Source organism: Galeopterus variegatus, unplaced genomic scaffold (genome assembly GCF_000696425.1).
Source record: "Galeopterus variegatus unplaced genomic scaffold, G_variegatus-3.0.2 Scaffold2738, whole genome shotgun sequence".
In the NCBI taxonomy this organism is placed as follows: Eukaryota; Metazoa; Chordata; class Mammalia; order Dermoptera; family Cynocephalidae; genus Galeopterus; species Galeopterus variegatus.
The window spans coordinates 94,085-106,804 of record NW_007728849.1 but is presented as its reverse complement, the minus strand read 5'-3'; the positions used below and the strand labels follow the sequence as shown (position 1 = coordinate 106,804).

Here is a 12,720-nt window from a genome sequence, read left to right as displayed (position 1 = left end):
AGAACAATAACAGATTTCTACAAAGATAAGGAGGGATAATAAAACTCACTGGACCCCGACAATTAATGAGAAAGAACAAATAGCAATAGTCACAAGCAACGGCAGGGAATTTATTTTTAGCTCAAACATTAGGCAACGTCATTACAGGCACAATTAAAGGCGGCAACAAGCTTCCAAAACAACTGAAAAATTGCCATCCCTGGAGAGATGTGAGACTCCACCAAGGGACACCAGACAAGGACAGCCTGAGAATAACTAAATCAGGCCTTCGAGGGTTAGAGGGATCAGATGACCATGAAGGCCACACAGGTTTCATTCACATACTCGCTACAAATCTAGATTCTGAAAATGTTCACCTGAAATTTTTATCCAAAACTAAATTCTTCTTCCCTGAGATATAAAGGAAGAATATCACTACTATAGAATCATGTCTTGCAGATTTAATACTTGTGCTTTTAAAAATTATGGATATATCAATACAGTCACAGATGTCTACAACCTCTAACAGTAAAATTTTAGGAAAAGCATTACAATAATTAGAAATACAGTTATCTGAAAATTTCCCATTGCTTTTTTTATTTGAGATGGTAAATGAGCCAAATTATAGACTACAATAGTCATTTTAGCAGAGTACAAAATTTTATAAAAACAATCAACCCCTTGAATATTATATTAGAATAGGTAAAATAAATGTCAAATGCTCTTTTAGATCACCCAGAAATCTCTACTTATCAACACTGTATTATCAAATGAAAAGAGCAGGTTATAAAGAATCATGATCCCATTGATATAAAATTATCAATGCACAAAGAGAGATATCTGAAGAATAATCATCTAATATCAATAGTGGAAATATCTGGGTGGTGAGAGTTTGGATAATTTTACTTTCAACCATATGGCTTTTATGTGACTTTTCTATCAAAACAAAACTATAAAGCTCAGGACCCAGACTGCTGGATTCAAATTTCAGCTTTACGCTTACTGGCTGTATGATCTTGAACAAGTTACTTAACCTCTCTGTGCCTTGATGACCTCATGTGTAAATGGGGATACAAAGTCACTACCTCGCAGTGCTTTTGAGAGGGCTAAATGCGTTAGCATACGTAAGGCAGAACAGTGCATGGAACACAGAAAGTCATCAGGAAACAGCCAGTAGTAGAAGTAGTAATACTGCTAACACCAAGCCAGCTATTTGCAAAACTGACTTACACTCATTAAAAGCAGCTGCAAAAGTGACTATTTCATGGCATGGTAAAAAGTGGAAAAGGAAAACCTCTGCTTAAGTTTAAATAACAATAAAAAAAAGAAAAACTAGCAGATCAACTACAAGGAACACATAAGTATATAAAGAAGTGAGACCCATAAGCAGACATTTTTCGTCAAATCTGTCACCTCATTTTGGAAATCAGCAGGCACAGCTGACTGACGGAGTTAAAGAGGTGCCCCGGGCAATTGCTTTGTGTGTGCAAAAGTCTGTGCTCTCAATTAAGCAGCAAAATAGAAGACATTCTAATGAGGTTACCATTTGTAGGCTAGAAGATTCATCCCAATTAAAAAAAATCTTTGAAATGTCTTATCTACAAATGCTGCAACTTTAGTTTTAAAAGGGGACTTACATAAAATGAAAATTATATAAACTAATACTTGATTAGTTAAGAGCAGATAATGAAAATTATGAATTATCCCAAGCCCTGGATTCTTCCTTTTAGAGAGAGAGAGAGAAACAATAAACAGAATATGTGAACTGAACAGTATATTAGAAGATGTTAAGAGCTAGGGAGAAGAATAAAGTAGAAAGTGCGTGGAGAAGGGTGGAAAGGAAGTGTTGACACATTAAATAGGGTAGGTGGAGAAGGTGACATTTCAGTTTGGATCAGGCAAGAGAAAGTTCAACCAATTTTACCCCATAATTATCAACTCTGATAAAAGTTTTGATCACGCTGAAAGCTCTTGATTAAGACAAGGTATTGGTTATCTCTGTGTTTTATTTATTCTGGCTGCCCTTGGACTTTGATCATATGTACTCTGGTTATTACACAAATCACCCTGTTATAGTCACCCTGTTATAGTGTTGGTATTCATTATTTCCCTTTTTTTAAATCTAAAGACATGAGTTTCTTAAATATATAATCTTCTCCATAAATATCTTCAGTAAATAAAGACAATTAAGAATAAGAGAGAAGTCCCAGCATCCATTCTCCCATTTTTCAGTAAGAGATCCCAGATTTTGGTTGGGGAACTAAGCCCACCTCACCTCGAGCCAAAGTGGTTCATGTGGGGCTGATATCAGCCCCTACCTCTAGGGGCAACTGTATTTCCTTGCCCTACCAGTAGGGGCACCAAATCCCCCTGAACATGGTACAGCATTATTCAGAGTTAGCACATGACCCAGAGCAGGCCAGTGAGACCCCTACAGTCACTGACCCACAGGCAAGTTCCAACACACGGGAAAGGTGCTCCCCTTGTTGGGGTTGCTAAATGGCAGCATGTTGGTATGGAATTGCTTATGGGGCCATCCTGGCCACCCCTGGGGAAGGCAGGGAGGGAGGTTTGCCTAAAAAAAAAAAAAAAAAAAGAAAGCCAGTGGAGCATACAGCCTACAACTGCACTAACTGGAAATAAATAGAAATAGAGTGAGATGGGCACCTCTGACAATGCATTTGGGAGACTTGAACTCAGCCCTGCCTCACCTTAAGTACCCCATGAGACTTTCCACATAGCTGAAGAGTGAATTTCCTTTTTGCTTGAGTCATTTCAAACTGGGTTTGTTACTTGCAACCAAGAGTCTTGCCTAATACAAAGAAAACCTCAGAAACTGATCTCCGTATTTTCTCAAGAAAGCCAAGAACAGCATGTACTCACCCGTTCCTGACCAGCAGTGTCCCAGATGAGGAACTTGTGAAGTTCATTTCCACAAGGCACAGTTTTGGTCATAAAAGACGCCCTGAAAAAGAAAGAAAGCGGACACTGCACATTACTAGTCACTCCCTGCAATCTTCACAGACTCATGTGTCAAGTTAATGCTGTGCCTCGGCAGTACTCAAAAGCTCCTGTCCTCAGCTGCTAACAGGAAAGACGGGCCGTTTCAATCATGCCACCCAAAGGAAACATGCCACACAGTGTTCTGCGTTTTCTGTGAGTCCAATTGGAGGTTCAAACACGAAAAAGAACCAGAGAACTCATTCAGAAGACTGTTTCCAAAAACAGCTTCAATTGTTCTAAGATGATATTCCCCAGATCTCAGGAAAGAATATAAACTTAGATATTACAAACTTATTATTACAACAGTTAAGTGACAAAGGCAGCTGGTATTCTGGCATGTTATGGTTTTGGTCTTGCAATGGCACAAAAAGAAAACTGCCTTACATATTTACCTGTGTTGATATGGATCCAACACCGACAGCAACTAACGGAATACTCTGAGTCCCAACCTGGCTGCATAAGTGCAGGGATAAAGACTAGTAACTTAACAAGCATTTGTTTTCTCTATAAAAAGGAAGGATTTAAAGTCTCAGTAGATCATAAACATGTGCTGTTTTCTTTTTTGCATATTTCCTCTTAATAAGCTTTTTCTCTGTGCTCATGAAAGGTGTAAAAATCCAACAACAAGGAATGTTTAATAGCCTTGTTTAATGTTTGAATGTTTAATAGCATAATACCTTCCTTAAGGTAAAGTGTCCCGTTCACTAAAAAATACCAAGCATCCCAGGTAGTGGGACAAGCTGATGTAAGAAGCCTCCTGAAGTGCTGGAAGAAGAGGGCACACATCAACCCATGCGGGGTTCTGGCCCAAAATGTTTAATCTGCACTTAATCATGAGGAAACAACCAGGCAAACATAGGATGCGGAACATTCTACAGGACAGCTGGCCTGAATGCTTCAATGTCACGAAAAGCAAACAAAACAAATGGCAGGGAGATTTTTCTAGAATCTAGACTGAGAGAAAAGAGAGAAAATAACCAAATGAAATAAACATATGGGCCTTGACTGTATCCTGGATTAGGGGGAAGTTTTGAAAGACATTTTAAGGACAACTGGAGAAATTTAAATTTGGATTACATGAGAGCTATCAGTGAATCAAATTAATTTTCTAGGTACAATAATGGTGTTCTCCTTATGTTCTTCTTCTCAGGAGATGCACGCTGGGGTTTTAGGGGTGTAGAGTCAGGCTGCCTTCACCTTACTTTCCCGTGGCCCAGCCTGGCCCTCCCAGTCCAGCTCAGAGTCCAGCCCTGCCCCACGCAGCACGCATCGCAGCAGCCTTCCTTGACTTCTAATTCTCCCGAGAAGCAAACTATACAAGTCCCAAGTAGAAAAGCAGTGGAATTGCCCCTGCCATTCCTACCCTACCCCAACGACATACGTACACATGCCAAAGTTAGTAGTTAGAAAGTTCTGATTATCCACCGACAATTGCGCTGAGTGGTGGTCATGCTAAGTATTTTTGTAAGTGCTGTGATCCAATACTATCAAAACCATATCTATTCCTTTGCTTCTTTAAAAGTGCTTAAAATATATATCCCAGACTACTGACTATAGCAAATACATTCCAAGAATGGAAATATCTTTATTACTTTTGCCATTATGGAAGCAATATATGTACTTCACACAAAAATAAATTCATTAACTGAAAATAAAGAAGGAAATCAAAATGAACCGTCATCGTACCACTTAGCCACAGTCACTGCTAGTAAGTTGGTAAATGTCTTTCCCAGTTTTTTCAATACAACTTTTACCCTGAAAATGGACCATACTCTACATAAATTTGTTTTTTCTTGCCTTTATATATCATGGAAAACTTTGTATTTCTATGAGTACAGGTCAATATCATTATCTAAAATGACAATATTATACACCATGTTATGAATTTATTCAATACCCCTCTGATGGTCATCTTGGTTACCTATTTCTCACTATTATGACAAAGATTCAATGACTACCCTTGTACCTTTATCTCGGTGTCCTTGTACAATGATTTCCTTAGGCTTAATTCTTAAAAGCTGCATATGCCAGACTTAGGCTGCACCAACCTACATGCCCACAGCAGTGTATAAGGTGACCTTTTCCCCAACCATTATTAATCTTTCAAATCTTTTCCAATATGATAAGTAGAAAATGATATCTCACTCCTGTTTTTATTGTGCTTATTAGAAGTTTAACCATCATTTTAATGTTTATTGTTCATTTGTATTTTTCTGTTGTAAATCTCTAGTTCATGACCTTTGCTCACGTTTCAACCAGGGTGTCCGTCCTTTTCTTATTCATTTTTTGAGTATTTTATGCTAACCTTCTGTGATAATATATTTTAAATGATATTCTTCTAGTTCAACATTTGCCCTTTAACTTTGAGGATGGAATTTTTTTCATAAAGGCATTTGAAAAGTTTATGTAGACAACTATATCAATATTTTGTTTTTGTGTACTTATTTTGTTTTAACTTTGATGGAATACAGATTGTCAATCATTCTTCAATATATTCTATGCACTGGGATAACTAATACATCAACTCTGCCCTTAAAAAGTTCTCTGGGCCAACCCCGTGGCTCACTCAGGAGAGTGCGTTGCTGGGAGCGCAGCGGCCGCGGGTTCGGATCCTACATAGGGATGGCCGGTGTGCTCACTGGCTGAGCGCGGTGCGGGAGACACCAAGCTAAGGGTTACGATCCCCTTACCTGTCGCAAAAAAAAAAAAAAAAAAAAAAAAGTTCTCCTCAGGCTTAGAAAATAAAGTTCATGTCTTTAAATTATTAGAATGAGAGACTTTTAGAGCTGGAAAAAATATAAAGTATCCAGTCCAACCCCTTTGCTGTACAGATAAGGGAGAAAAAACCCCGAATCCCAAAAGACTGCCTTCTCTCCAGTCAAAGAGTCTAATGGCACAGTCAGGAACAGAATCCAGAGGCCCCCCACTGCCAGTCTGAATCGAGTGAGCACTTAGCCCCTCAGTTTCCTCATCTGTGAAACATGCCAACACTGACTGTGCGTGGTGGAGAGGTTGTTGTTGCAGGGCCAGGTAAGGAGATGGACACATGAACATTCCCCCTGGAAGCACGGCGAGCTGGGAGGGACAGCCTTAGTAATCCATGTGTATCTCACACACGTGCATGCACCTGTGTTCCTGAGGTGACAAGAATTAACTCTTTTGATGCTGAAACAATGGCATTTTAAGCCTATGGCCTTTTGCCAATGACAGGGTGAGTCCTGTGGGAAGAACGACCGTGGACTTTGGGAGTGGACTCACGTGGTTTGAGTCCTGAGCTTGCTTCTCACGGCTATAAGCCACCCACCCGCTCTGACTCTTGGGGAGGCCAGCAGGGTTACTGTGAAGAAGACACATGGGCCCGGGATGTGATCTGAAATGTCTATGGGACCAGATAAGACATATAAATGAGCGAAGTGAGTCAGGTGTGAAGGTAATACTGATAAAATACAGTCATGTGCCGCATAACGACGTTTAAGTCAACGACGAACCACTGTATGATGGTGGTCCCTTAAGATTACAATGGAGCTGAGAAATTCCTACGGCCCAGAGGCCATAGTGAGGTCACTGTGCAACATGTCACTCACATTTGTGGTGATGCTGGTGTAAACGAGCCACTGCAAAAGACATTGAGGAGGAGTGCCCAGCTAACCCACAGGTGACCCTCCCAAAGTAGCTCAGACCTTTAATGTAGAAAGCCAAGCATCTGACACATGAGGTCTGACCCCAAGTTCTTGCACTTGGAAATGATTCCCACCCATCCCCATAGGAAAATCATAATTAGTTACTACCACTCACTTAGTGTTTGCTGAGTGCCAGGCACAGCCCCTACCTGTAATTTAATTTTCATAACTTTGCGGGGGTGGTATTATTCTAATCCCCATTTAACAAACGAGGAAAGTGTGGGGCACAGAGAGACTTAGTAACATAATGGAGGACCCACCCTCATGCAACTAGTGGCCAGTGTAGACAACAGGAAAATTCATTGCTGTTCCCTTTCATAACACACTTTTCCACAACCACGAAATCACCTAAGGAGGCATTTCTCAGAAAGGAACCCTGTCCTTAAGCAACGCATGACTGTAATAGTAACAAATAGTGGGAATGATGTGGAGAGAGTCTGCCCACCCACAGGGATTGGCTGCGGCTCAGCTCCTGCCAGTGACTGCCATGTAGGCACCGGCACCCTGTGCTCCAAACCCACTGATTCCTCACAAGAAGCCAGAAATGCAGTCTTATTATGTAATTTCCTGGTGCTTCAATATTGACTTAAAATTTTTAAAGCACCGTGTGACTTTGACAAATCTATAAGCCAAATTCCCAGCCCACTGAATCTACCAGCTTTGAGATAAGCACACAAGCTTTTTTTAAGTGTTCCATTTAAGCCATCTTGTGAGACATCTGTACGTTTCCTTTAGAAAGTATTCCCGCTAGCTTTATTTTTCTGAAACTGGGGTTTGGAAACATTTTCTTAAAATTCCAGAGGGCAAATTCTGAGCAAATTTTAAATTAGGAGATTAAACTATGTTAGGTAAAGACAATACATAAGGTTGGAAGAGCTGAGCCTAACACCGTATCCGGAGAAAAAGCGAGGAATGAAGGAGAAGGCAGAACAGCACACAGAAGAACGTCAGGAGGGAACTTTAAGGTATGACAAAATGCTCAAGTTTGAAGTTTAGAGGAAAAGAACAGGATTCAAAATCATACATTCAAATTTTTTAAAAATAATACCTAAAGCTGGTGAGTATACCGAAAAATAGAGATAACCTTTTGAAAAATAACTTGGCAATATCCATTAAGAGCCTTAAATATGTTCTTATTCTTGGACTAAATTATTCCATTGCTAAGAATTTAACTTAAGGAAATAATCAGAGGTACACACAAGTAACTCTGCCCAAGGACATACATCATAACATTGCAAATAAAAGTCAAAATGTTTTTAAACAAACTACATGCCTTAAATAGAAAATACGGCCATTAAAAATCATGGTTTTTAAAGACTATTTAATGGCATGAAATTCAGAATATAATGCTGAGTGAAAAAAAGATCTCTCGCACACACACAGGAAAAAGACTGGAAGAAAGTACACCAAATATTTACAGTGGTTACCTCTGAGGGGTAGATTATGGGTAATTTTTATATTTTTCTTCATTTTTAGTTGTTTATAATGAGTACATCATAGTTTTACAAGCAGAAAAAATTATTTTTATCATGTTTTAAAGATTATGTGACATTATAAGAAAATGCTCAAAATATATTAGGTAGAGAACACAGGATAAAAACTATATATACTAGGATTCTTATTTTTATAAATTCTGTGTTTTTTGGATTTTTTTAGAGTGAACATGAACTTCTATAATCAGAAAAATTAGACTTTAATCTTGGCTCTGTCACAGAAATGCACAGATAGCCATCAAAAAGAACAAGGAAAACCTACACAGACTAGGGATATGCACTGTGGCATGTTAGGTAGAGTGTGATACATTTTTGTTTTTAGACATTATCTATTTGTATACCTGCATATACATAGAAAATGCTTATAAGAAATATGTTAAACATGCACTTTGAACTCTAAATATAGGTTATATAAACTGAAGAATATGTGATTGGAGAGCTAGTGAAATCCTCTGACTTCACTTTTTGTTTTATATATTTCTGTATGGTCTGAATTTTTTCAAATGAACATTATAATTTAAAAAACTAAGACTTAGTTTCTTAATTAATAGATGCTATTTTGGGGTCAGTTTTAGGTTTACAGAAAAAGTGAAGGGAACAGAAAGTACAGAGAGTGTTCATATAATGCATAAATTTTTAAAAATCCAAAACCATCAAAATGCATTTACTAGACAAAGCACTGTCAATTGGGGTTGGTTGTCTCCAAAATGACTACCAAGTATCCATCCACGACAAGGTGGAGTTTATTCCCCTCCCTTGAATCCAGGCTGGCATATTGACTTGCTTTGACCAACAGACAGTGACCAAAATGATATACCTATTACAGGTATAACGATGCTTATACTATGCTTAACGCTTACACTTAACACTTTTATGTACTGACCATAATTTGTGATAAAAATATGAACTGACTTTTTATGTCTAAAAAAATCATTATAAAAAGAATACATATTTGTTTACAAAAATTTTTAACAAAAGTTCGTAAAGTAGAAGGTGAAAGTCCACAAACCACACTTCACAGTTACTCTTTCTTATGAGTTCTGCTTTTACTATCAAGAAACACAAAGTGAAAAAATAAGGAGAAAAAAAGTATATCCTAGAGAAGAGCAAAAAGAATTTCCTCTATAAAAACTGCACCTGTTATTCAAGTGCCGATCAATGTTGGGAGATGATTCTCCATGGGTCTTTAGAATTGCACACACCTTGTGAGCAGAGGCACTGTTTTTCCAGGGTATTTGTATAGCAAGCAGCCGTGGAAGAGGGAGTTAAGGACAGACATGCTCACTGCCTGGTATACAAGATTTGGGTTCCGTAAGCTTGGGGTTCCTCTCCCATAAAGCAACCCACTGCATGTGAGGTGTCATCTGCCTCTTCACATCACCCTATGGGAAACTGGGGCTCAGGGAACCGATGCAAAATGCTAATGCTCTGGCTACTGCTACTGCCTCTGTCTCTGACCCAAGGGTCTCATGTCTTCTGCCAGCATCCGTGAAACCAGGGCAGGCTAACTTGTTAGCCTGCAGGTAGTGTAAAATCTCAGACTCTTCATAATTCTTGACACATATTTTCATAAACATGTTTCTTTAAGCCATTTTTTAACTATGAAATATGATGAATTTTTCCCCTACACAGTTCCAACCACTGGCCTATCAACCAAGTACTCTTCAGCATCTACTTATTCTCTCTGTCATGAATTTTCTCCACTTATGACACAGAACACCTTTCTCAAAAATCATCCTCAACAATCCTACAGGTTCCCCAAAATATACAAACACACTGTTTCCCTTCTAAGAAAAACAAAACCTTGCTCTCACAAACAGCACGACATCTTCAGGGTGAAAAATAAATGAGGCCAACTTATAAGAGCTTAAAGAGCAAGAACCTGCAAAACAGAACAGCAAAAGCACATTTGGCCGAAGAGTTCATAGCAATGGGGAGACAGCACATGAAAACACTGCTGCATTCCAAGGTCAGTGGCTCAGACTTGAAGAATTCACTCCCATCCCTCCCCACACTTAAGAAGAGCGGAAATGCTGACATTAGATTAATCCAGAGAGGAAAATCAGTCTCCTCCATAGACTGTCCAGACAGCTCTGATGTGTGGCTGGACAGTATTTCCAGGGTTTACTAGTAAGCAAATTAAGGCAGACTCATCAGGGATTTGCCATGTATCATCTTCCGCCTGGCAACAAAGCTGACCTGATCTGCAGAATAATGCTTTTGCAGCATTACTGTATCAGGAAATGGCCTTAGGCCGCAGGATGAGGAAGCCTGCCTAGGAAAAAAATTATTGCCAGGGACAGTAAGCCCAGACACACAGCCCAGAAGTCCTGAATTTCAGGACTTTACAGTTGGGATGGATTCTCATGGGCTGTGATGAACACTGGCACTGCCTGAGGCTTAGGCACAGAGTGACCTCCCCGAAGCCATGTGACAGGGAAGAACATACAGGTACTTACCCAATGGTAGGGCTGATGTTGTGGTCAAAGTGATCCTGGACAAATCGACACACGATGCTTGATTTCCCAACCCCAGTGTCCTGGAAAAGAACGAGACACAGCCGTGAAGACAATCAAGGTGCCAGTCCTGACCTCACATAAACATATAACCAGAGGACATGAGTGGTTATTTCTGGTTGATGGGATTGGGGGAAGAGGTGCGGGAATTTTTTCTTCTATTTCTCACCAGTATTTTCTATAATGAAATTGTATTGCTTTCAAAGAAAGAAAAGAAATGTGGTAAAAATAAGTTTTAGAAACACATCCACATATACATAATAATTAACCTAGAACAAGCATGTTCACAATACTTGTATTTCCAGAAATTTGGAAATTTGGGGAGGGGTCTAGAAAAGTAACACATCACATTGTTCTGGTAAAAACTGAATTGATTTTGGTCAAAACTTCAGCACTCAAAAAACATGTAATTTACTTCTCTAAGTATCACCCTGTAAGACCTATGAATTCTAATTTCTACGTTTCTAAAATTTTCTCCTTAGACTCTGATGGCTGGATAATAACCTCCAGTTTTGCTTAATTATGTAAGGGTGTTGTCTTGGAGCTTTCTCTATTAAATAATTCTTTGAGGCTGATTAGGATAGGGGTCCAGTTACATATTGGAAATTGAATACACACGTTTATATCCCTTCCCTTCCAACCCCCTGTAAGGGAGTTTAAGAAATAAAAGACACAAATTCACAAGGTCACAGAGATAGGAGAGACAACACCAGACAAGTGATACTAACAAAATCCAGGAGGAGGAGTGGTCCCTGAGAAAGAAGCTGAAACCGAAGTGCCGGCAGAGAGGAAAGCCAATGAGAAGCAGTCAATCCAGGCTACAGAATCCCAGAAAATATTCAGAATTGGTGGACAAGGATGAAAACAGAATCAGTTGAAAGGATGCACAGAAACGCACCCTTAGAGCCCCAGGCCACATAACCAGGTGACGGATCCTCCCACATTCCAGCAGGAAAGTTTACTCTCCAGGAAACCTGCATCAGACAGGAGCTGCACTTGGGGACACTGGGCACAGCTAGGGAAGGGGCCAGGTGCCACTGACCCTGAGCTGCAGAAGATGGGGCAGAAGCAGTGAGGGCTCCCCTCCAGGCAGGAGAAAACAGTCCTCCAGATCCCGATATTTGGGGTCCCCCAACTAAAGGCCATATGTGCACAGTCAACAAGCCCCTGGTGCAAAGAGAGCTTTCAGTTTGCATTTTAATCTTTTAAAAATAAACACTCAACCAAGAAATTCCAGACAGTTATGCTCACAAAAAAAAGAAAGAAAAGAAAAGCAGGATGCTGTGATGTTAGAAATTAAAATTTCAAAGGAGGAATTAGAAGAGAAAGTCAGGAAATTGCCCAGAAAGTAGAACAAAGCAAAGCAACTGCCCTCAGTTGCTAACAGCCGCTCTTCTGGGAGAGGTGACAAAGCCGGAAGATACAAGATTCCAAGACTTCAGCAACACAGAGACATCACTGTCAATGTATTCTCATTTCAAAGGATCAGGGAGACATGATGAGATCTATAAACAAAGGGGAAACAAGACATTTAGCGAGGGAAGGAGAAAATTGTGATATCGTTCTTACACTAAAGGTGTAACGTTAAAAGCCAAGAGATCAAGGAGAAAACGTTGAAGTTCAGAGAAATGTGTTCTTCGTCATACGCTGAAATATGAACTGAGATCTGGAATGCCAACCAGCAACCTGAGTTACTTCTACTCCTTCTCGATCCTGTGACTGGGGACACACGGGGGAAAGAAGGGAGGTGGCTGTGGTACTCATCAGAAACCCCTTCTGCACCCGGCGACAGCCGCCGCACTGCGTCCAGCTCGGCGAAACCCAGCACCGAGGCTGTGCCCGGGCGCGTGGGTGCCAGTCGATGAGCAGAGGTCGAGGAGGTGAGGGCGAGTGGGAACGTCAGCGCCTAAGATCGCGACCGACGCCGCCGCTATTTATTTCTGAGCTGCGCCTCCCGTGTGGGTTCCGCCGACCCTGAACCACAGCTCAGTTCTCTCCGTCTCAGTTGTCTGGAAGCCCCCCGTGGGTGGGCAGATCCTTGCCATCCTT

At 40.3% G+C, this 12,720-nt stretch overlaps 1 protein-coding gene across 1 annotated transcript in view; it reads right to left on the bottom strand.

Moving 5' to 3' along the window:
- Positions 1-12,255, bottom strand: part of RAB31 (RAB31, member RAS oncogene family) — a gene marked incomplete at its 5' end in the record, with an annotated part of 71,591 nt that extends 59,336 nt beyond the window's left edge. Inside the window, 3 exons of the mRNA XM_008582850.1 lie at positions 2,863-2,944; positions 10,615-10,694; positions 12,241-12,255. Coding sequence (XP_008581072.1) covers positions 2,863-2,944; positions 10,615-10,694; positions 12,241-12,255 — 177 coding nt within the window. The remainder of the gene's footprint in view (positions 1-2,862; positions 2,945-10,614; positions 10,695-12,240) is intronic.
- Between the last annotated feature and the right edge of the window lie 465 nt (positions 12,256-12,720).